The sequence below is a fragment of the Cheilinus undulatus genome, linkage group 2 (genome assembly GCF_018320785.1).
Source record: "Cheilinus undulatus linkage group 2, ASM1832078v1, whole genome shotgun sequence".
Classification (NCBI taxonomy): domain Eukaryota; kingdom Metazoa; phylum Chordata; class Actinopteri; order Labriformes; family Labridae; genus Cheilinus; species Cheilinus undulatus.
In genome coordinates, this window is record NC_054866.1 from 21,543,103 (window position 1) to 21,568,130 (window position 25,028).

Sequence of the window (25,028 nt, forward strand, 5' to 3'; positions counted from 1 at the left end):
CAACCAACAACCTTATAAAACAAAAACTATCATTAAAGAAAAACAGACCTTGAAGGCTGGGTCAGTTTAAAAAATTCCAACTGAATTGATTTAAGCTCAGGTGGGACTAAAGTGCTGTAAAGAAACAATAATATGGACATTAATGAGTTAAAAAGAAAGTGTTAATTAAAGTAATACACTCATAAACATCCATTGTTTATTCTAATCTCCTACATTATGTATTAGTTGATGACACTGTATCAAAATGACATTGCATCATACTGAATATAAAGTATTGCACTGCAGACTTCTCACTGTGCTGCTGGAATACATATGCATTTATCTCATCGATATAATGAGAAAATATCAAAGAACAACAGTCACTTTCACTGAACAAGCTCCAGACTGATGCTTTTACTCTCACAGACATAACTTTAATGTAATTAGTACATTAATGTATTCATTCAATTCAATTCAATTCAATTCAACTTTATTTGTATAGCACATTTCATACAAATGTAGACTCAATGTGCTTTACACAAGATAAAAACAAAAAACACAAAAACCGTAAAAGCAGTTTTAAAAAGTTACCCCCCACACACACTCACACACACGCATACACACAGAGAATACACGTATATAATACAGCTTATATTGTCCTTTCTTTCAGGACAACATATCCAAAATGCAAAAAACAGTGTCTTTAACAGTTAAAGGCACAAGAGAAAAGCAGTGTTTTCAGACCACTCTGAAAAGAGCCTAAAGTGTTTACAGCTCTCATATTACTTTGTTATAATCTCTGTCCACAGATTGGCGATTTGGAGGTTAACCTTTGTGCAGTGACCTTACCCAGGCAGTGAGGTTCCTTGCCACTCCAGTAGGGGGTGCTAGCGTTGCGGCAGGTCAGCACACTGGGCCCTTGCAGCTGGTAGCCGGTCAGACAGGAGAAAAAGGCCTCTCCTCCCGAGTGCAGACTGCTCACTGATACGTCACCATAGAGAGGACGCTGGGGGAAGACACAGCTGAGCACGAAGGCTGCAGAGGACACAGAGAAAAGAGGAAATCAAGGAGTCATTGGAGGTGGTATATCATCATAACGGGAACGGGGAAATGCAGAGAATTATGATGGAAAGGGATAAAAATCTGTAACATTTAAGCTGAAGTGGTTTAAGGAGTTAAACGGACAAAGAAAAGTTCAAACCAAATACAGACACCACTAAGATCTTAAGAGAAAATGTTCTTGCTCAGGCTATAAAAGATAAATTCTGCAAATTCCAGGTCTCTTGGTTCTGACTCTTGAATTTGTATTATTACTGATGACGTGTGCTGCCCACCTCTTGGCCAGGTCACATTAGTGAAAGAGATCTCGGTCTCTATGGTTGTCGTCTGGTTAAGTAAAGGTTAAAAAAATACAATGTATCTGTGTGTGGGAATATGAGTTAAAACAGTAATGAGTAGCTCTGTTTACCAAGAAGGCTACCCAGATTGTTACAACTCACAGGACACTCTTAACAAGACAGTTATAATAACTTTAATGAATTTAATGAGGAGAATAAATATATACTTCATTGGATGTTATTATAGAAACATTTTACGTTTTTAAACATCATAGAAACATTTTATGTTTTTTAAACTCAAAAGCAAAGAGTAAAGCTAAATTTGGTCAGCTAAGCCCAGAAACAAAGCAAATTAGAGAATGCAATAATCTGTAATGATTGATGACCAGCTAACCTTTAGGGTTCATGTGGCCTTGATTGCTCAGTCATGCTGATTTGGCCTCTGTGACATCAGAAGTATTCGACCCTATCTGACAGAGCATGCAACTCGACTTGTGGTTCAGCCTCTCAAAATATAACACACTGACCACTGTAACTGCTTACAGGCAGGCCTTCCTGCATACACATTCACTAGATACCAAGAGGAACTAAACACAGAGTTTTGACTGTGGTAATTACCCTGGAATTTTAAAGAATGGCTTTAGAATACAATTGACAAGGCTTCTTTATACTGTCCATATCATACTGTGAATGCTGCTCCTGCAGATTTGATAATAAAAAGATTAGACTTGTGCTTGTATAGCACTTTTGTTCTCGTTGGACAACCTAAAGCATTTTTAAACTACAGGTCAAACTTACCCATTTTCGTCTATTCACTCCACATTCATCCTGAAGGTGGAGTAGAGTAACCATGAGAATTAACTAATCCCATTGATAAGAAGATCTGCACATATTAACTAAAATCATGATTAAACACATTCGTTTTTACGAAAATCTTTTGTATCAACATTTGTCAATCTGTTTTTTAGGGTTTCATCAATGAAACAAAACTGATGTTGATTTCTTTTTTTCCATGTTAGGGGTGAAGGGCTTAGAAAAAAAGGTTGAGGACCAATGCTGTGGAAGTCATAAATGTGTATGTTATCAACTTATTTCTACAAAAAGCATAGTGTATCTGTGATGCCCAGTAATGACAACAATACTACCCACACATTGACCCTCAAATTTTGCCACTAATAGCTGCTACCAGTGATGGTAGCACTGAATACATGTACTTGAGTATTGAGTTGGTCAACCTTTTGCAGCTTTATCAGCTTTCACTCCCCTAAGAACACCAAACAGGAGTGTTTCCATGGAAACTGTGCCTATTCATTTTGTAGGGCAATAATCAGGCCAGCCAAGCTTTTTCCCTCTTAAATTATCAAACCGTGTATTCATAATCCTTGCTTTGTGTCCTGGGGCACAGTCATGTTGGCATAGAAAACGGCCATCCTCAAACTTTTGCCACAAAGTTGGAAGTATAGCATTGCCCAAAAAGTCTTGGTATGCTGAAGCATTAAGGCTGCCCTTCACTGGAGATAAGGGGCCAAGCCCAAACCCTGAGAAACAGCCACAGAGCATTGGCCCCATTAACTTCACAGTTGGCACAATGCAGTCAGACTGGTAACACTCTCCCGGCATCTACCAAACCCAGACCCGACCGTCTGACTCCCAAACAAAGAAGCCTGATGTGTCACTCCACAGAACACATTTCCTCTGGTCCACAGCCCAGTATCAGTGTGGTTTACACCACTCTATCTGACACTTGGCATTGGACTTGGTGATGTGAGCCTTGCATGCAGTTGTTTAGCCATGGTAACTCATCAACCATCTTATTGCAAACGGGTCATCTATCGCAGTACCACACTTGAAGTCACTGAGCTCTTCAGCACGACCCATTTCATATCACAAATGTTTGCGAATGGAGACTGAATCTGCCCCACCTGTGGCAACAGGTCTTACTAAAACACTGGAATTCAACAATTTACAGACGTGACCAAATACTTATGTCCATATAGTGTATGTTTACAGATAAAAAGCTGTCTTTGGAGTTCGGTTACCCTTTGATGTTTCATAGGTTCTCTACTGCCTTTTAAAAACAGTGGCTCGGTAGGTTTTAAGTTTCCTTTTTTTAAATTTTTAATATATTTTCTGTATTCTTACACTCACAGTAAACATGATCTGTCTCTAAAGCTTTAAGTTTGAGTGGTTTACGTCCAGTAGGACAATAACACTCTTTTGAGAATTGAAAAAATAACTTAAGATCTACTTTTACTCTTTAGCCACAGTGTTGTACAAATTCTCATGATGTTTTAATCAGAGTTTATTTTAGTAAATGTGACGGAAAGCCCAAAAGCCTTGGCTTTCCAAACTGCCACTACCAAATGAATTTTTAATTAATCCTTGTGCTTAAACAGAAGTAAATGAAACAGCAAATGTCCATTGGAAAACACTCAGTAGCAAACACAGTGACATTTAATATCAGAATCCCCCATGGCTACCACCTGCTGGATATGTGAGGTAGTCTTTCCTCTCCCACACACTTACACACAAGCAACAGCAATGCCAGAGTGTCAGGAACATGTCCAGGCTGGCTCTCAGGTGACCAGTTAACTAACCGTCTGTTTCATAGCCTCTGATTTGTCTTCCTTTGGCCTGCTGGACTTGGTCCAAACATATTAATAATATATTTCTGCTAAAGACTCTGATCCATCTCGCTGTAATTGTCCTGGTTTTATTGTTCGCCCTCGGATGGCTTGGCAGTGCAGCTGGTATTGATTCTGTCTGTTGGGGACAGCGCAGTGCCTCAGGCGAGGAAATATGTACGGAGATTAAACAGGCCAATAAATGACAACCTACGACCTCGGCCGCTTCCAACACTCTGTTAGTGCTGAGGGATGTTTGCCAGCTCCAGAGTGTCTCACAGAAATAGAGATAAGAGGAGCAGTGCTGGTCTTTAAAGTATTTCTCATTAGAGCAACATCCCCAACTAGCTGCTGGAGCTGGAGCTGTGTGCTATCACTCCCTCAGCTAGTCATTACCATGGTCAGCCGTAACTATTAATATCCAGGCCAACCCAAAAGTCTGGAACTCGCAGGCTCACTGGAGACCAGAGGAGAGATAAAAGAGCCATCATGGCAGTATTGTAGCATCATAACACCGCTGCTAACAGGGAGCTTTCACTGAGACAAATTGCCCATGAGGGCTAAAATGCCGTCTGTATGCTACATCACTTTGTCTTGTCTTCTTACACCTTAAAGTCATTCATCATGTTTGGGTTTTAATGAAAGGTTATTGATAAGCACTGCTTTTATTTTTCCCTTTTATACTAGGAGGTACTTCTTGACCCACAGAGGTATTCAGTGTAAGTCTAGTCTTCAAAAACAGACGAGTGGCACAGAAAAAAAGCTGAAATAAAAAATGATAATAACACTTACAGTCAGATCTAAAAAATATATATATAAACCCACTGTCTATGGATGTGTTACTTATACCTTTTCTCAGCAGTGCTGTCTGATGTTTTTTTTTTTTTTTTTTGCATCATGCGATGAATCCATGTTTGCAATATTTATTGGTCAAAAGTTAAAACTAAGCAGAAAAAAACCCCAAGAGCAATACTAGAATATAACAGTGTTAGTCATTTTAGAGTCATTTCTACCCTTTTTAGTTTTAGTTGACAAAACTAAAAACATTTTAGTCTAGTCTTAGTCCCTTCAAAGTCCTCATATTTTAGTCTTTACTTTTAGTCCTAGCATTTATTTTCTTACCTAAATCTGTTACCAAATCACAGTAATGTGTTTTATGCACTCTGCTAAACCTGGAGTCCCTGCTGTCTACAGCTGAGAGCAAAGGTTGCGCTGGACTTTATTGTTGTCCATGATTTTGACAGAAAGGGTCGTATAAATTCTGTTTAACAATCCTTCATTATAATTTTCTCTTAATATCTGTAATATAATTAAATATGACTGTATTTCTAGTGTTTAATTAATGAAGCACCCTTTCTAAACTTATATTTAAAAAACAATCTTTGAGGTTCTGCATTTTTAAATGGCACTGAGAGAAAGATGAAGACAGCAGCAGCATTTACTCCTCGTCATTTTTACGCAGTGACGGTGAAGCAACAATCCCTGTCTTTCAGCAAGCAACTATGAACTGGGCCATTTAAGATATCACGTACAGTTTAAAGGATACTTTTAATGTCAAGCTGTTGTAGTTTGACGAGCATAGCTGGTAACAAGTTGTTAAAAGGCTGCACTGTGGAGCCGTGCGCATTTTTGTCTGTTCCACAGGTGTCTAATACGAAAAAACGTCACACACTCTGACCTTGCACACTGAGTCAGATGCGTTTGGCCTTGACTGTGAAAATTTGTAGAATGTGGCAAATAGTTTTGTACTGTGAGCCCGTGTCTCTGTCACTCCTTTAAAATCCAGCTGGATCCATCCTGACACAAAGCTTCATACAGCACACGCTCATGCGTCATAGCACAGAGACAAGCTGGAGAGATGGAGAACAACTTTTTAATTCTGTCTCTGTTATGACCCGTCAGTAGGCTACAAAAATATGCCTTTCTCTGTTAGATTTTCATGGTTGATATCTACTAGTGGTGGGATAATCGATACTTTAGTATTGATACATCGACATTTACCAAGTATTCTTTTGGTATTGATCCCTTTAGCAAAGTATTGATACCAAATGAGTACTATAAAATATGTCTCACCGCCGTTTCTCCACTGAGTTCCTCCCTGCCTCTCTCTTCCAGACTGTTTTGGCTTTACTGCCAGTCCGTGTCACGTGAATTTGGAGACCAATCAAACATGCCTTACCTGTATGTCTGTGTCACATGGCTTTAGGGACCAATCAGATGTGTTGATCCTGCTGTACCACGTGACTTTGAGGACCAATCATTAATGAGTAACAGATTTCAGCAACTCCATTCACTCATTCATTCAATTCATTTTATGGTCTGTGATGTGAACCTGGCTGTCTTTCTCACTCAATGTGGTCTCTAAGGAAATTTCAAAATTGTAAGAAAACATAAAAAAAAATACTGAGACCACATGCCAACACCATAAAATGTATAAAGACCAAATTGTAGAAACATAAGATAAATATTTCTATGAAAATCTTTTAAGACTTGTATTTCTTACATTTTTGTTTCAAATTAGTGGGTATAGATGGCTAAGATAGCCTTCTATCTAAATTTTAAAAGAGAAAAGAAATCGGTTATGTTGTGGATATTTTAATTCTATATACAAGTTTGTGCTATGATTACAGTTTATTTATTTATTTATTTTACCTGCTTAAACATTTTAATTTACAGGTTTTTTTTTTCCATTTGCTAAAACACAATTTTGCAAACTAAGCTGGAAAATAAACTGTAAAATACCTCATATATCCTGCAAAATGAAGCACTGCAACCAAAACTACATATAGCATTATCAAAATCAAACATTTGCACCAAATGGCACACACTTCATTCATATCACCAGATTTTTGTCTAACCAACTACACACTGTTAGGCATAATGAAAAGCACTCTCATCTTTAGTATGCCCTGCCATAGTACAAAAATAGTTAAAATTGTAGAAAATTCTTCAGATTGTTCACATGCACAGAAATATTTGCAGATACACACACGCTGTTGAAACATTTATTTTTCTATTTTTCACCAAACAAGTCAGTGCAACATATGCATGGCAGATAGATCTACATTGAAGTGAACAAAAATGTGCTCACAAAAAGCAGTAAACTCAAAAAGAAAATTGCAGAAAAAATAACTAGAAAAAAAGAGGCAAGAAAAATAGGCACATATATTGGCCAATTAGCTCTTGTAGTGTCATTTTGAATGGCAGTGTTTCAAAATGACAAACATGTGACTTTATGTCAGATTGTTGTGTCTTATGCAGAGAACTGTGTTCAGTGCATTTAAAAAGTTTGATTTTGAATTGCAAAATGTGTTTAAAACAAAAAATGTGTTTAGCGTTTTGGAGACTTGAGAAGAGGTTTTGCTCTCTGTGTATCAGTTTGAATAATTGTGCTATGCATGTCATTTTAGTGTGGAAGAAATTTGAAGACTGTAATTAAATCTCCCCCCTAAATGAATTTCTGAATGACCTGCATACGCTTTCTTAACTGCCTGAAATCTGTAACTTTTGAAAGTTTGAGAGCCCAATATTTTATTCTTTCTTCAAAAGTATCGGTTTGGGTATCAATAAAATTACATCAAAAAGTATCGGTATCGTATAGAATCAAAAAACATTGATACCACCCATTTCTAATATCCACATACACGGGAAAACTACGGTGTTTAAAATGAAGTTTCAGTGAGAGAGAGAGAGAGAGAGGGGAGGGCGGTGGTGAGCGAGCAAGAGAGAATAAAGCAACAGGCGCTGATCTGAATCATCATTCACCCATCTCTGTTATATTTCCATGGTTGCTATTCACATGATAAATGAGCAAACTTTGGTGTTTAAAGTGATGTTTCGGTGGTGAGCAAGCGAGGTGGAAGTAGCGGGAACTGTTTTGAATCATCAGTCACCTTGGACTGATACAATATTTGGCATAAAAACGAACCTGTTCCGAAAAAAAAAAACGGAACGAATAAAACGACAATTTTGGCATCAGTGTGCAGACGTGATTAGAACAACATGAAACGGGATCATTGTGCAGCGGCCTTAACACTCTGCATGCCAACCTGTGTACTGAGACACCTGCAGGAGCCTCTCTGTGCTGTCAGCACGGAGACCAGCGTGCTTTTACGAATCTACGGTGTCGAGGTCAGCGATAGAGTCCACTGGCTACAAGATTTTTAATAGATTAAATAACCTCCTTGATAGTCCATGTGTGCTAAATGGAAAAGATGCATCTGTCTGTGCGTGTGCAGTGAAATGCAGGCTCATCCTCATCATTCCAGTCCGTCAAAATGACGGACAGCCTTCAAAATTTTCTGTCATCCTTCAAAAAAATCCGTCAATGATGGAGAATATTCAGTTAACGCGACCTCTGGCTGAGAGGCAGATTAGCTACAGTTGCATTTTATTTTGATAGATTTACCACCAGTAGAGAAATATCATAGATTGTCTGACGAAAACTAAATTACATTTTAGTCAAGTTTTAGTCATCTTGATGAAAACTAAACTTACTTTTTGTCAGTTTTAGTCATCACAGATCTGCTTTTGCTAGTCTTAGTCTAGTTTTTGTAATGGAAAAAAAAAAGGCTGTCAACAAACATTTTTAGTCATAGTTTTAGCATGATCAAATTTTCAGTTTAAAACTGCAGTGGCTCCTAAATTGTGGAACGAATGGCCACTTAAAATCAAAATGTCCCCCATTTTAAATCGCGTCTTAAAACCCATTTCTACTCATTGGCTATTAATTCAGCATGAGAGTTGTGTGATCTCTGTACATTTATGTCTTTTAATTTTCTAATCCCTGTGTTTTTATGGCTTTTATTTGTTTTATGTGTAATTATGTATTTTTTATTTCATTTTATATGTTTTTATGGTGTTCTGCTTTTATTTCTTTCCTCCTAATGTTTTCATTTCCGCTGTGTTTCTGCTTTGGTTTTTTTTGTTTGTTTTGTTTTTCTTTTTTTTTACTGTGTAGCACTTTGGTGAACTTAATAAAAAAGCTAGACACAGAGGCATCAGGACACTTTCAGTCTGTTGTCTCTGGGTTGTTATGGTTACCTTTAAAACTGTAACGCTGTTTTTATCTCTGATGGTTTTCTGGTCATCAGTGGGAGTGAGGGAGGAAAGGGTCACTTTATTCCTGCACTCTAGCTACCCCTAAGCAGGGTGTAACAACGGTTTTGTTCAATTATAATGATTTTTAAAAATGCTTCCTGTGACACAGTTTCAGAAAAATACACTTGTGTTTTCTTTCTATGCTGTTTAAGGAAATAATTTCCCATTGTTCAAGCTAACTCTTTTCATGTATTATCTTGCTAATTATTAATCTCATCTTAAGGTATGGTATCTTAAAAGTCAATAAAGAAAACTCAAACACCACATTTGAGTAACATACATTAATTACATTTGGATGCTTTAAATGAGCTCAAATTATTTAAGTTTGTGTCTAGTTTTAATAACTAATAATTAAAAATAATAATTATCTTTCAAGAAGTCAGGCAAACAAAACTTGCCTTAGCTGATTGACTGTTTTTTTCCAAGACAGTTTCACTAAATCTGTATTTTATTTCCTCTTGTAATAGATGTTTTTGCAGTGTAACTTACCCAGTCATCATTAAAAATGATAATAACAAAAAATGAATTAAGAAATTCATAATAAAACAGTCTTACTATCCTGTGTAGATTTTAGTTTTATTTTATTGTTTTTATCCTGACTCACTTCTACGTCTTAGTATTCTTGTCAGGATTTTTTTAGTTGAGACATTTTACCGCTGCTATAATTTGAGACTTAGTCTTGTTATCAGTGCTTGCTCTACAGCATGATGCATTACTACTTCCTCTGCTGCTACATGAGCTCCAAACTGGCCATGGGCCAGCTCTGTGTACGACCGCTGAGAGGAAACGTTGGCCTCGACTGTATCTAATCAGGCCTCATGGCCACAGTGGAGATCACAGGGGAAGAGCAATAATTTGAGATGTTTAATGGTCCCCTGTAGCTCGAGGATGTAAATTGAATTTATTTACTTCACGGTCGTATTGTGAAAAGGCTTTGATGTGGAATGGCTCGGCTTGGATCAAACTTCATCTCTAATCTCATTTGCTCCCTCAGAGAATTTATTTCTGCTGACCACTGGCCTCGCATTACTGTGAGGAGCTGACAAACTCTGCACAGATTAATGCATCGGGCTGCTCGCTTTCCCCAGCTTTGGGATTCTCTGGGCCACAGAGCTTGTGTGCAAAAGAAACTAGAAATTTTTGGTGTGTCTCACACTGCATCCCTCAGAATAATACAGCCTAATATGGCCTTTAAATCACAGTGGCAAATGACAGACTACATAAAAATCTGCAAACATTCCCGCACAAAGCTGTCATGTTGTAGTTTAAACAAAAAGGTAAAGCGCTGAAATGCATATTAGTGAAAAAATATTTAACAAAAGACAACATGTTTGTTGTATCCTTTCTCTTTATTCAGCTGTGTTTTGTTTCACTTAAGATCCAAACTGCAACACTTTAATTATACACATTTGAGTGGATAAACATTTTCAGGAATTTGGGTCGCGATTTCTCATATGGAGATGGTGGTGGGTCCTGATGCCCAACTAGTAGAGAACCCCTGGACTAGAGAACCTTATGGGTGGGTAGTAGGATTGCCTGGTCATGCTGTGGATGTCCAAAGGGCTCAAAAATGCCAGTGGTCTCCAGGTATATAACCAGGGGTGAGAAGGCCCAGACAAAAAAGATGCCATTGAGCTTGACCTTGGCTAGCAAGCAAGACATGTCTAAATGTGCTTTACTCTGGCTACCCTGCCCTCGTCTCCAGCCCCAGGTTGCGGCACGTTGGGCACATAATAAATCCTCAGCATGCTGACAGTGGGGGTGGGAGTTTGGGCATGAAGCATGTTTAGATATGTTAGCAAGAAAAAAATTTGGAAAGTACCTTTATCAGTGTTTAAGATGACAATGAGATTGTCTTGCACTCTGTCTCTTGCAGTCTCCATTCAATGCTAATGCACTTTCAAACAGAACTAACTTGCACCGCTAATCTGGTTGGTAATGAACGATAAGGCTGGCCTTCATAGTTAATGTTTTTGTTTACAAACCTTGTACAGTTTTAAGCTTCGATGTACTTCCATCCAAGTTGCTTCCACCTTAAGTTACAAAAGTTTCGACAACAATAGAGAACTTATAGTTAGTTTTCTACTTGAACTTGGAGTAATTTGCAGATATTTGAATATCCAAAATATTTCTTTTTTCTTTCAAAATGTTTGAGAATTGCGGTTGCAGTAATAAACTGCCTTGTTTACAGTAATTCTCTTGCAGTAAAGAGATCTCAATTTAATAAAGCTTTCAGGATAAATAAAGGTCACTATTCATGATAACGTAAACATTGATTAAAAACTTTGAATTGGAGGTCATGAAAGTGGAGTGGGACATGATGTTCTACAATCACAATTTATTCCAGATTGAGATAAAATGCCGGGAACGTCTTTGTGAAAATATCTCAGACATCTATTATCAGATAATGGCATCAATTATGATTGAGCAACAAGATGTCTTCAAAGAGGAGCTACAGCTGTATCAGAGATGGTTTAAAACTAAAAATGTTCTCCTTGTATGCTGTTTTAGCTCTGTTCCAGACACTTTCTGCATTGTCCTAATTTCAGCGTGATCCAGAGGGAGCACAGTCTCAGTCTTGACAGTAGGAACGCCAAGAAAAACAAAGAGCAAGATGGAGAAGAAATACAGTCGAATCCACTGGGGCTGCACCCCTCTGCTCATCATCCTCAAGAGGCCATCAACGATGATAAATAGCCAGGAGGAAAGAGAGGATGAAGGCGCAGAAGCGCCCGCATGGAGATCATACATAACGCAGAGGAGCACAGATGATGCAGGATTCAGGACGAATACGAAACGCAAAGAACGAGGGAAGAAACAAATTGCTGGCAGACTGCGGTCTCTAATCTGTGTTGCAGTGAAAGCACAGCTCTCTTTTTATTCCCCCCACTCCCAGAGAGTCAATGAGCCAAGAGGGGGGCTTCTGTACACTGTACACCCCCCACATCTACCCTCCACCCCTGCTATCCATTTTATTTCTGCCTTATTGCAGCAGCATCTCAGCGCAGTGGGGGCCTGTGGCTGCGGGAGGTGGACATGTTGTTATGGCAAGATCACCCTGCCGTTTCTCTTTCAATTAGCCTAACATGGGATGGAGTAATGGACCCCCCGCCCAGAGCTAAATCACCTACGAGCAGCCAGAGCCCCTGTCCTCTGATGGCCAGCTGCTCCTCTGGGGCAGAGAGAGGACATATGGATGTTGTATTGACAGGGACCATAAAGGAACTCATGAGGTGAACCAGAAGCAGCAGCTAATGCTAATGCAGCAAACACATAAAGTCTAGTCTTATAATGCAGGATGCTGATGTCCAAAGAGGTCTCTGGTGAAGGGTAGAGTGGGCGTGTACAATATCTCTAACTAAAAGTAACACCTGAGTAAAAACAAACAAACTCATATTTATCAGAAACCTGGATCAAAAACAGTGCTTGTGTGGTTTAGAGCACTTTTTAGGGACAAATGGATGTGGCCTATCATGTTTTGGTTTCAAACTGTTTGCTTCTGTTTAGGCAGCTCTCTGTGACAATCAGTGAAGTTCATCGTTAAGCCTGAGTCCACTAAGACCTAATTTATACCTCTGCGTCACATCAGCACTGCAGTGGCCTGTGCTGTGTTCATGAGCAGTACAAGCTTGGGCATGGATATGTCTGCATAGCGCCCTAATACTTCACCTATACACTTGTCAGCAGTGAAATTTCTATTCTGGTTATATCACAAATTTCCCACCCACCACGTTCTCTGCTTATTTGTGTACAGAAAACCATGGCAACTGAGACTGAAAATATCATGTTAGAGTTGGAGAAAATTAATATTAGCCAGTAGCTAATTATACTGCAATTATTGCAAAGAAGAAAAAACAGCAGACATCAAGGGAGATTTAATGTACAGTTGCTGAATCAGATAAGGCTGAGGAGAGTGATTTTTTTTTTTTTTTTTTCTGGTGACACCAGGATGGTTCTAAATGCAGGAAATACTGTGCTACTCTAAGGACCATGGGGCATGGGACTGGTACAGGATCATGGTAATAGGAGGCCTGGCCAAGGTTGATGCACTGAGTGCTGTACTCATAAGCTTCCATACCTGACCTGACCACTTGTTAAGACTCACTGTTCAGGTTTTGAGGGGGTACACTACAAGTTACATATAGGTTTCTGGTAAATTTTCTATACCACTTATCCAGCTGGGGGTCACTGGGGGGCTGTAGCCTATCCCATCTGTCATTGCGAAGAGGCGAGGTACACCCTGGGCTGGCGGCCAGTCAATCACAAGGTTGACACACAGAGAGAAACAACCAGGCAAACTCACATTCAAAATTAACCTATTGAGCATGATTTTGGTGGTGGGAGGAAGCTGGAGTACCTGAAATCTTTAACACTGAGGATTCTACACTCAAGTTTTTGCCATGTAGCTACGGGGAAGTGAGATGGTGCTCTCGCCACCAGCTCAAACAACCCATGCCTTTCTACATGACATGATCCTGTGTTGAATACAGTTCTACTTTGTAAGAGAAGTGGTCAGAGGTAGATTTACCCACTCATTGAAGTCCACTGTAAAATGCAACACCAATTTTACTCAGAAACATTGAGTTGAATTAACTCAGTTTTTTTGGAACCTTTTCTAAATACTGATTAAAAACAAGTTACTTGTACTTCTTGGCCATAACAGCTAAAGGGCTTGATTTACTTTAGTTTACTAGGTTTAAACAAATTAAGTAAAAAGGGGGTAAAATGGAGTTCTGTTTACCTAAAAATCCAAAACAGCGATTTCAACTTGATTTTTATGTGATTGTTATGAGCTGATAGAGCTCATTTTAGTTTTAAGTGAACAGAACTCAATTAATTTAAGTTTTTTTCTCATTACTCAAATTATTTGAGTTATGACAAATCTGCAGTTTTCCCAGAATGCCTTTGGGCTGTTTGCTGCTGCTGTCATGGCCAGGACACTTTTGAAAAAGAGATTTTTGATCTCAAAGAGGTTTTCTCCAGGTTTCAATGACCGTTAAATAAAATGCATAAATAAAAAGCGCAACAAGTGAAGTTGCTGTCTCAATTACATAGCAGGCGATGTTAATGTTATTGTCTATGAATGTTGGATGGCACACTGACATCAATGAAATATCAACTACTGGTTCAGTGGGTCACCAACAGCCTTTGTTGCAAATGGTGGCACAAGTTAGTCCGCTTTAGGCGAAATGATAACTTGAAAACTTTTACAGAGAGTACTATCTGACTTGTTAAGGTAATCAGTTGACTATGACATTTTGAGCTCTATGAACTTATCTGTGTTTACAGTGGACTAAGAATATTAAGTATTGCACAGTCAAAGTAGATGACTAGCCTAAATCCTGCAAACTTTAATTAACATTTGAATCTCAAGTTTGAGCAATTCAAATAATTGATTTTAAACTAGTAGTAAATACTAAAATAGTTCATGCAGAACAAGTACTGCACACTAAAAATAAACAAGTTTTTTAACTCACAAAAGTCAAGTGTAGTTTACTTGTTATTTTTGAGGCAACAAGTTTCCATATATTTTTTAAGTAAGCTCAACTAATTTTGTTTTACAGTGTACTTGGTCTGGGCCCATCCTCATCCCGGCCGCTGCATCAGTGTTTATGCCACTTTGCTATCTACATTTCCCTTTATATGCAGTGATCACTAATCCAAAAACCTTCCATAATGTTGATTTCCCTGCATAGTTTTCAGTAGCTCTAAAATTCTCCAGAGATAGGCCAGCCATGTGCTGTCTATGCAGATAAACACCTCTAGCACCAAACCGGAAGTGCGTCATAGTAAAATAGTATTGAGTCTATTGAGAGTATCTTCTAGGTAACACAATACATAATATATAATTATTCACTATTTACTTATTTGGTAAGTGGCATATTTTTCCTGCTGGACATTTTGGCTGTTAAGGTTATCTCTGCTTTGAAGTAAACATCTTTGTTAAAGGTTTAACGCTGGATGAAGATGAATTTTTGACCACTGCTGGTGCTGGGGTAGATTTACATATCCGTTCAAAGAGATCAATCTGCTTGAATGTGCATTTCAAAGATGACTTACCTAAAGTACATTCAGGAGCTGCTGTCACTTCCAGCTCTGCAAAAGCTCAGTTATAAAAGCTCCATTATAAAAACACATTGCTGTCAGCAAAATTCTCACAATAAAAGTCTCCAGTCAATATGTTGTTGATGTGTTTGATTATAAAGCAGCCATATCAGGAATGAATAGTGTTTTTTGGTTGTAGCTTTCTAAATTTTGCAAGAGAAAAACAAAAGTTAAACAGTTGCAACCCTAACTCATAAACTGATCAAAAACAGCTTTAGTAATGGTTCATATGTACAGCAAAAGTGGGAGAGCAAGCCTGATAATTTAAATATTTCTCGGTTACTTCAGGTCCTATTTTGTCTTGTTCCTGTGAATGGGAAATGTGGCATGCAGAAATGGAAATGAAATTTGTACAAATGGCCACTGAAACTAATTCATTGCCGCTGATAGAGAGGAAATTGTGTCTGTGAGGGAGACAGGATGTCGAGAGGGAGGGAGAGAGATTAGACCATTTTGGCCCCTCTTATTAGAAACATTTCATTAATAACTGTATCACAACAAGAGCCACTTCAACACAGCAGGAGAGGGAAAACTGCAGCAAATTAAAAGCTGCTTGAAAAGTCACTCTACATGATGTTCAAAAGCACTGGAAGACAAAAGACCAACCGTACAATAACTGGTGTGTTGTTTTTTACATCATGCTTTCTGCCTGTGCTGCTGCTTAAGTTCGTAGTGATGGTTTTTGAGCTGAGCAGTTAGAGGACAGTGAGATTTTTCTGTAAGCAGCTGCCTGACAATGACACAGTGGAGCTTTATGAGTGAAGCTAAACATGTCTATACTAATAAATAATAAGCTTAATGTCCGTAAAGCCCTTAAAAGCGTTGTAAAGCAACAGACTAGGCTGACGTTTCTCTGTAGGGTCATCATTTATGCAGAACTTTTCTCATGTTCACACTGTTTAAACATTAAGAGTTTACACCCAATTAAAAATAAAGGTAAATGTATAATGGACATTACTGATACCTTGTTGAATTAAATGACTTTTAAGCTGGTGGAAAGTGTCGAAACCATATTTGAACTTGCCCCCATCATCTCAATCTTATTAAGTTATAAAACTGAGTTCCAACTATCTTATGTCTTGTATGCCCACATTAGGGATGGGTACCTTTCACATTTGACTTTTGTGTGTGAATAATATGCAATAATACATATTATATAACCTTAAAACTTCTGAATTTTAGATATTTATTTCTCAATATCGAGACATTATCAAATACGAAATATATCAAAACAATATCTAACACCGTTTGTAATGTAACATCACAAGTGTTGCTACTGTAACAACCCAGTGGTTTTCTTTATATTGCACAAATTAAAACCCAGCCCCCTGGCCCCTATTCCTTTAATTTCCCCTCTTGGAAAAATGTGTGTGGGGTCCATGGAGGGAGAATAAGTTTAAAACAAATGAACAATAGAGTATGGAGTCAAAATAACTAAATAAATAAAGGTATAAAATTCTACCAATTAAAGTATTACAAATGAAAGTAAACAAACTACTTCCTCAACCATGAACTACATGTATGGCACATCTTCTTTCTTCATGAAGTTCTTTGTCATTTTTCCCTGTTAAGAGCCGTCTGCTCCTCAATCAATCATGCGGCCGTCCACGCAGAAGCATAACCGAGCCTTAATACGAAAATACGTAACACACCCGAACCGTGCACACTGTTATGTTCTATCTGTCTTTACTGCAAAAAATTAATAGACAGTGGCAAATTGTTTCATTCTGCGATGAAAATAAACAGTGAGAAAGAATCTGTGGCTCTGTCACTCCTTCAAAATCACTCTGAATCCATCCTGACAGAGCGCTTCATACTGCATCAGCTGTGCCAAGTTAGAGATGGAGAGCAGCTTTTAGGACGCACTCACACTAGGCAGTCCACACCATATCTTAATCCACTGTCTGTCAGGTGACTGAGCAAACAAACGTATCCCTTTATATAGTATATTTCCATGGTTGATATCCACATGATAAACGGGCAAATCGGTATGAGAGAGAGAGAGAGAGAGAGAGGGGAGCGAACAAGCAGGAAACAGCAGGAGCCGATCTCTGCTTCCTCAGATTAGAAGGTTTTCCGTGGTAAACACTGAACTTCATGTCACAAATATTGCAGTGTAACCTGCATTGTATTTTTAAAAGTGGAGCGCCACCTTCTACCATCAGCCATGCTTGTTCTGTTGATTCAGTGGGCTGCTACCAATGTCATTACTCTCGTGCGTGCGGTGCTGTGCTCACATACGGCATGGAAAAGTGACTACTCTTCCCCTCTCTTGCAGTCACAAGGATACGTTTAGGTACCAGAGTACCAGCAGAATTCGGTCAATGCCTATAAAAGTATCAAATTCAGTACCCATCCCTAGTCCACATCTTTATTTTCTGCTAAAATCCAGCACATTCATTGGAAATTTTTATTTTTTTGTTTCTTGCAAATCATGAACTCATGATCTTTGTTGGCAATATGGGTGTACAGATATTTGTATTGAAAAATAATGGGAACAAGCAAAAATACCTGATGACCAGGGTAGGGTTGGGAATCACTTGTGGCCCCACGATATGATATTACCACGATACTTGGATCACGATTCAATATTATTGCGATTTGAAACATTTTGCAATACAGTGATTATTGTGATACCATACATTATGACGTATTGCAGTCTATACCATTTTGTCAACTTTTTAGCCAATTTAGCATTAGCCTTATACTCATGTTTGTCGTATTTCCACAGTATTTTATTTTCATGTGACACTTCTTGCAAACCTCATGTGCCATGTCAATCTCATTCATGCCCTGCTTGCATTCCTAATGTCCTTCCCCTGGTGCTGCCATGTTTGTTGTATTAACCTTCTCCTGCTCTATGACCTCTGCCGACCTCACTGGACAAACAGTTGTCCAAAAAATTGATTTAATTTTTCCATTATCATAGAATTCAGTTCATATCAGCAATTAATTTAAAAAATCAATACTTGGTGGACGAGACGATGCGATATATCACCAGACAAAATATTGCGATACCATGCTGTATCCATTTTTTCTCCCACCCCTGGACCAGGGAAACGTTAGCCAGGCTTTCCAAAGTCAGAGAACATTCATATATCTTTAAAAAGCTATTTGAGTGGATGCAAGGCCTTGAACTCTAAAGCAGACTGTTATTCATGTCTGACATTAACATATAAAAAGAACAGGACCAATGTGACTCCATCTCTATTCATCTTCTTATTTTACTTGAAGCAGCATTCAAACATGGAGATGTGCAATGTACAGGTACAGCACAAGGACACTGCCTATTGGCTTTTGGATAAGATTTCAGAAGAAGATGAAAATTTATCAGCTGACTTCAGAGCAAAAATATTGAGCACACTCACAGAAACACAGTAGTATCAAATACAGTATATCATACTTGTTTTTCCAGTGTATTGCAGTAAAAGTCACGTGTTCACTATACGTACTTGCAATGTGTACTTGAGAACGGTACTTAAGAAAATTTACTTTGTTATTATCCACCTTTATCTTGGGGCTTTGGTCACAAGTGAGAGCAGAATGGACCGTGCCATTGACAGGCACATTTGTGCAGCATCAGCAGTTTTGCAGACAATGTACAAAACCCTTTGTGGTGGAGAGGGAGCTGAGCTGGAAGGTAAAGCTTTCAATTTATCTTCTTTCTAGCCTTTTCCTATTGTAATGAGCTTTGGGAAGAGACTGAAAGAATGAGATCATAGATACAAGTGGTTGAAATGAGATTCCTCAGGAGGGTTGCTGGGCTCAGCTTTAGAGACAGTCTTAGGGTGGGGAGTTTAGACATGCAGGGTCGGCTAGGAGTCTGAGGCACTGAGTTGAGGTGGTCCAGGCATCTGATCAGGATGCCTACCGACATGTCTAACTGGGAGAAGACCTCGGGGCAGGCCCGGAACTTGCTGGAGGGCTTACATACCTTGCTTGGGAATGCCTTGGAATCCCCCAGAAGGAGCTGGAAAACTTTGTTGCTGAGAGAGATGTCTGGCTTAGCCTGCTGACACCCAGCCCTACCCAGAAGAACATGGATGGATGGATGGACTGTCCACCATGGGTTATATTATGTAAATGCCTCCTAAAGCTAAAAAGACAAATGATCCTTTAAACTAGGTTCAGAATTTGAGACAAACACTAATTTACAGAAACATCCATACCATGTGTTATGTGACTCCTGTTTTTGAAGGATTATAAAGGAATTAACTGCCTAATACACATTTATCTTCACAATGTGTTTAAATCTTGTATTTTTGTTCTTCATGCAGGATGAAAATAAATGCTGTTATGCAGACATTGCCCTAGTTTCCAGCCTCAGTCTCTTAAATAAAGTTTTCCACCTTCAGTTTACTGTCTGGAGTCCTGACAGCCCCGCAGATGTTCTTTATTTATAGCGCAGTGAAATTTCCTTTTGCTAACAGAGACAAATGGTCTATTAGCAGTCTTGCATTTTACATGGACTGATGAAAAATAGATACATCTTCCTGCACGCCTGGACATCAATAAAGAAGCTGACAGAGAGGATTCATTTATGCCTCGCTCATCAGGGCTCGTTGAGAATAATCGGGCGTGACAGGCGGGTGCAGGACAGGACACTGTGGGTGGGAAATATCCTTCAGTGGAGAAATTCAATTTCACACAATGTCACAACCTCCGTCATGTGGGAGGGTTTACTGTGCACTCAGCTCTGGACTGCAATAAGCTGGAAGGAGTTAGTTTTTAGAGTACAAGGGAGTGAGGCACAAAATTAGATCTCACAGCAGGACACCTACATGCAACTTACATGTGATGGCATTAATTTATACTTTAGGAGATGCATCTTTATTCTGAGAGATTCGTCATTTTGGTGCAATGTTTATGTATCCGGGTGTAAATGGATGTTAAAGAGAGACAGCTAAAGAAATATGACCATGAATATCATCCAAAAAAAATCAGATTTATGTAGAAATAAAGCATGCATAGCTTGTGTTATGAGCTGAGCCATTCATGCTAAACCATTTATACCATGGCACTCCAAGGTTCCAGTATACATTCAGGAAAATTCCACTTAACGCCTCATTGTTGAGGAAAAAATCGATCTCTGAGCTAAATCTCATCTCACTTTCAGTTACTATGGAAATGAAACTTCATTCCCACATCGAGACTACAAATAATAGGGGTTTCATGGCTGCTGTCACCTCTCGTCTCGTTGTTCTCTTCTAATTACAAGATTTCTTTTTTAAAGCCATACTTGATAACACTGATGCTATTGTATAATGACTGCTGGCATTGAAAAGGTTTACATCTAATTCTATAATATGCCCAAGTACAACACATGCATTATAAGGATAAAGTATTTGGCCGCACCTGATAGTTATTGAATTCAGGTGTTTCAATCAGACCTGTTGCTACAAGTGCATAAAATCAAGCGCCTAACCACACAGTCTCCATTTTCAAACGTTTGTGATACAAAATTAATCCTTCTGAAGGGCTCAGTGACTTCAAGCGTGATACTGTGATGGATGTCACCTTTGTAATAATATGGTTTATGAAATTTAACCCCTGCTGGAAACGGGGCAGATACTATAAGATTATTCTTCATTCTGCTCCTTTTCATTCAAAGTGAAAGATTTTACATTGGATATGAATTAAGTAAATATTCCACAGTCAGCTGTAAGTGATATCATTAAAAAGTGGAAGCATTTAGGAACAACAGCAACTCAGCCATGAAGTGAAAGGCCATGCAAAATCAGAGTCAATGACTACTAAGATGCATGGTGTGTAAAAAGTTGCTGATGACAGACTCAATCATGTTTGTGGTCGTTTACATATACACAATAATTTTTGTCAACAGAAGAATTCTAGACAAAAGGCAGTGTCATTCCTTTTCTGTCCAAAGAGTTCAATTGCTGCAACTCCCAACATGCACTAGGCTTGTTGCCTTCCAAAGCCACTCCATTCTCTATTGGATAGGTTTGATCAGCACTTCTGGTAGGTGATTAAATAAACAATACAAATTAGATTCATATGTATTGACATGTCAGAGAACAAGAAGTGCTTAAACAGTGAATGTTTGTTAAGACGACACGCTAAATTTCACTGCAGCATAAAACCTTTACCAAAGTTCTCATGGGTGCACAATTACTGCTGCGACTTCATAAGCTCCGGCTCAAGTCGGCTCTTCCTCTGGTGTTGCTTCATCTTCTGCTACTGCAGCTTCTTGCTTCATTGTAGTTCCTTATCTCTGTATTATGGTTTATGTAAGTCGCCCTAAATGTCTGAGTCCAACACATCAGTATTACAGTCATTTTCCTCCACATGTCCACAGAAACTCTTCTTTCTGTCACGTTCTTCCAGCATGTGTTCTAACAAGCTAATCTTAGACATGATATTGTGTTTTTGGTGCCATTCCTCTCAAGAGGGGACCTGCATGGAAAGCATCTGGAAGACTAAGAGTAATATTTTTCATACATACCGTATTTTATCTATATTCTAGGGATACACCACTGTTTAAAAAATCTGAAATTTCGTTCTTGATCAAAATGTCTGTCTCTGTACAGAAGGTTTGAGAGATCATAGCTGAAATAGAGTTCAAACAACTTTGTTTCCTATAGAGTTCCTTTTTTATTTATTTCATTGCTGCTTAAACACTTCCCAATTTTTCTGTCCATTTCTGCCACTTTTGACTCATTCTTGCCACCTTCTGCCTATTTTGCTGCTCCAGTTAACCCATTTTTGCCACTATTAACACATTTTTTGAATTTATTTAAAGTTTTCACAATTTTTTCTGCATATTTTAACTCCTTTTGACCCTTTTTGCCACTTTTTGCCTATGTGTTGACTCAGTTAACCCATTATTACCACTTTGAAATCCTATTTCCCCACTTTTTCTGACTATTTTGCCACATTCAACCAATTTTTTGTTAAATTGGACCCATGTTTGCCAATCTTTTTTCCAAAATTAACACTTTTGTTCAATTTTAACCCATTTTTGCCACTTTACAACTGTATTGTCTCCTGTAGTCCATTTTTTGCCACTTTTTAACCCTATTACAACACATTTTCTGCCCATTTTTGAAACTTTTAAGCCATTTGCCACATTTTTGCGCATGTAAACCATTTTTTTTGCCATTATAACCCATTTTCACCACTTCTTATGTCTATTTTTGTCAAATTTAACTGCATTTCACCGGATGCAACACCAATATTTAGCCACTCTTAACCAATGTTTACCTCTGTTAACCCATCTTTGCAACTGTTAACCCATTTCAATTCTGTTTTAAGGGCTTTGCATTATGAAAAAGACTTTGTACTATGGCACATATATATATATATCTTATCTTAGATTAACTTTATAATAAACCATGATTTTACTGACCTCCTTGGGCCCAAAGTTTGGCTGGGCCCCAGAAAGATCTCCCCTTTATCCCCCTTGTAGGCTGCCTTGTGCATACGTAAACATGAATCTTATCACAGAAGGGGTTATTACAGTTAAATTGATACCTAAATTAAGAATTGAACAGTGTTTTTCTCCTCTACATCTGAACTCGGTGATATTTATCTCATTTCTTTGTAATGCTTCAGCAACTCAACTAAAAGCTAAACCTATTATTGTGGGCTGTTATTTACATTAATTTCTTATACTGCAGTAATTTAATAGAAGAAAAAATCAATCCGCCTCCCCTTATAATTAAGTAAGGGAAAGAGTCCAATTGCAATTACATCTCCATCATAACCAAAAGAATAGTAGACACATGCTCATTTTAAATTAATTTGTCAGCATGTCAATGGTTTATAATTATCTAAGGAGCAGAATGAGCTGAACCATCTGCTGTTCAGCACACATCACACATCACACACATCAGTGTATCCCAGCATAGCTCCTGATGCAAGAGTCGGTCCAAAGATTAGTCAGTATTTCATATAAAGTGACAGGATCAGGCAATGTTGACTTTTCATCAGCATGAAAAGTGTTGTGTTGGAAATAGAGTTTGAGATGTAATAACACTAATCATTTTAAATGGAGCAGCTATCACAGAGGTAGTGGTCGTTATGTGTGTAGTGGTAATCAGATCATCTGAAATATAGAGGAGGATGAAAATAGAAGCAAGAGAAAAAACAAAGAAAATATCAAAGAGTTCAATATTTTCCAGGCATTAAAAAAACAGTTTTTCCCTCACATTTTTCTTCATAAACAAACAAAATAATCTAAGAAGTGGATTGTGAATGTTTTGTTTTCTTTTTCCATTTCAATGAAGATGAGATGCTTAACAGAAGAGTGGGTGCAAACAAATAAAACTTGAATTCATTGAGATAAAGAATATGACACGAGGAACATGAGAAGGGGTTTGAATCATTCTGTATTTTATGATTCAATTTTGATTTTATTTTGTTCTGAGATCATGAGTTGATTCAAAATTTATTTTTTAATCTGAACAAACTCAGTCAGGAACAATTTGGCAAGAAACATGCATGATTTATGGCCACATATGTTTCTTTATTAGCAGTCATTAATTAGCACTTCAGCTGTTATTTATGTTGGTTTGTTATTCTGGGATTCCCCTGCTCTTTCAGGAGCCTACATGCAAAACATTAAGCAGGAACAGCACTCGATCTTGCTCTTCCTATGCTGATAAGGGAAGCCTGAGGCAGTGAGAGAAACAGCAAAACGCAGAGCAGGCAGTGACAACAGAATGACATCGGTTAAGTCAGAAACAAATAAAGGAGGAGCTGGGGTGGAGGAGGGTTGTGTGCAAGAGCAGCTAGCAGAGAAAGCAGCAGAGCATAGCTAGGCAAGAGCGTGCTCAGAGAAAATTGAATGGCTGTCAGCTGATAAGGGCTGTGTGAGATCAGCTGATGTCAACTATGGCAGCGCTCGACTCTGTGGCCTGGCTCAACCAACACTATATGCTCAATTTCTCAATTTGAAATACACTCCATATGTTAAAAAGAGGTGGTTATTTGTGGGAATCACACTGCTTTGATGAAGAAGTCATTTTAATTTTATGTTGATAACGCAAGAATTGGGCCAGGGCAATGACCTAAATAAGTCCCGTCTTTTGATGTTGCAATGAAATTCCATTCAAAATATCACATTAGAGTATATGGAGGAGATGGTGGTTTTCTTGTGACAATTGGCTGTCTACTGACCAAGTGGCCACTCTAGTGCTTTAGTTCCTGGTTATGTTCAGGCAGGACAAGATTACCAACATTTTGGTGTATTTTTCATGTACATAGTGTTAGATTTGTGGATTAAGGTGTAATTTGTTTGAGAAGGTTGCTAGTAACTCACAGCAGCCTCTTCACTCTAAAGATTCCTCACCCCACTCTAGCATCAGAACGTTCTATGACATTGAAATGAATGGGAAGTGGTTTGAAGAACTGAAAACTGTGAATCGAGGTCGCTGTGAAAAAATGCTGAATGATATGAAGTCTCTGAATAGCCTAATAACTTCAGATTTTTTTGAAGGTTGAATGAAGTCTCTAGGTGTAAGTATGAATAAGGTTTGAATGAGGTTAAAAAATGTAAGAAAGTGCCAGTTTTGAACATTTTATCTATTCATTCATAGTCCCAGCATTTTAGGAAGTCACTGAATATCTCTGAAAGTTTGAATGAGACGTTTTAAAAAGTCATTCCAATCATTTCAGAATTTAGCTGAATATTTTAATGCTGAAAGGGTATGAATCAATTGAAAAACAAAACAAACAAACAAAACAACTAATTGGGTATAATTTATTCCGCTAGACTTTTTTTCATATGTTTTTAACTGCAGCACCTACATTGTACACATAAGTATTTTCCGGTGAAAGTGTGTTTTGTGTGGAAATGAAATGTGAAATTGCCTCTGCAGGTCATAAATTGTGTGCCGCCTCACACTAAATAACACAATGACAT

The 25,028-nt window shown here is 38.2% G+C and overlaps 1 protein-coding gene across 2 annotated transcripts in view; it reads right to left on the bottom strand.

Annotated features, from left to right (window-relative positions):
* The window catches only part of sez6b (seizure related 6 homolog b), a 295,405-nt gene that overhangs the window by 70,614 nt on the left and 199,763 nt on the right, over positions 1-25,028 (bottom strand). For both annotated transcript variants that reach the window (XM_041814108.1, XM_041814101.1), the window contains exon 5: positions 829-1,014. In XM_041814108.1, the coding sequence (XP_041670042.1) occupies positions 829-1,014 (186 nt within the window). The remainder of the gene's footprint in view (positions 1-828; positions 1,015-25,028) is intronic.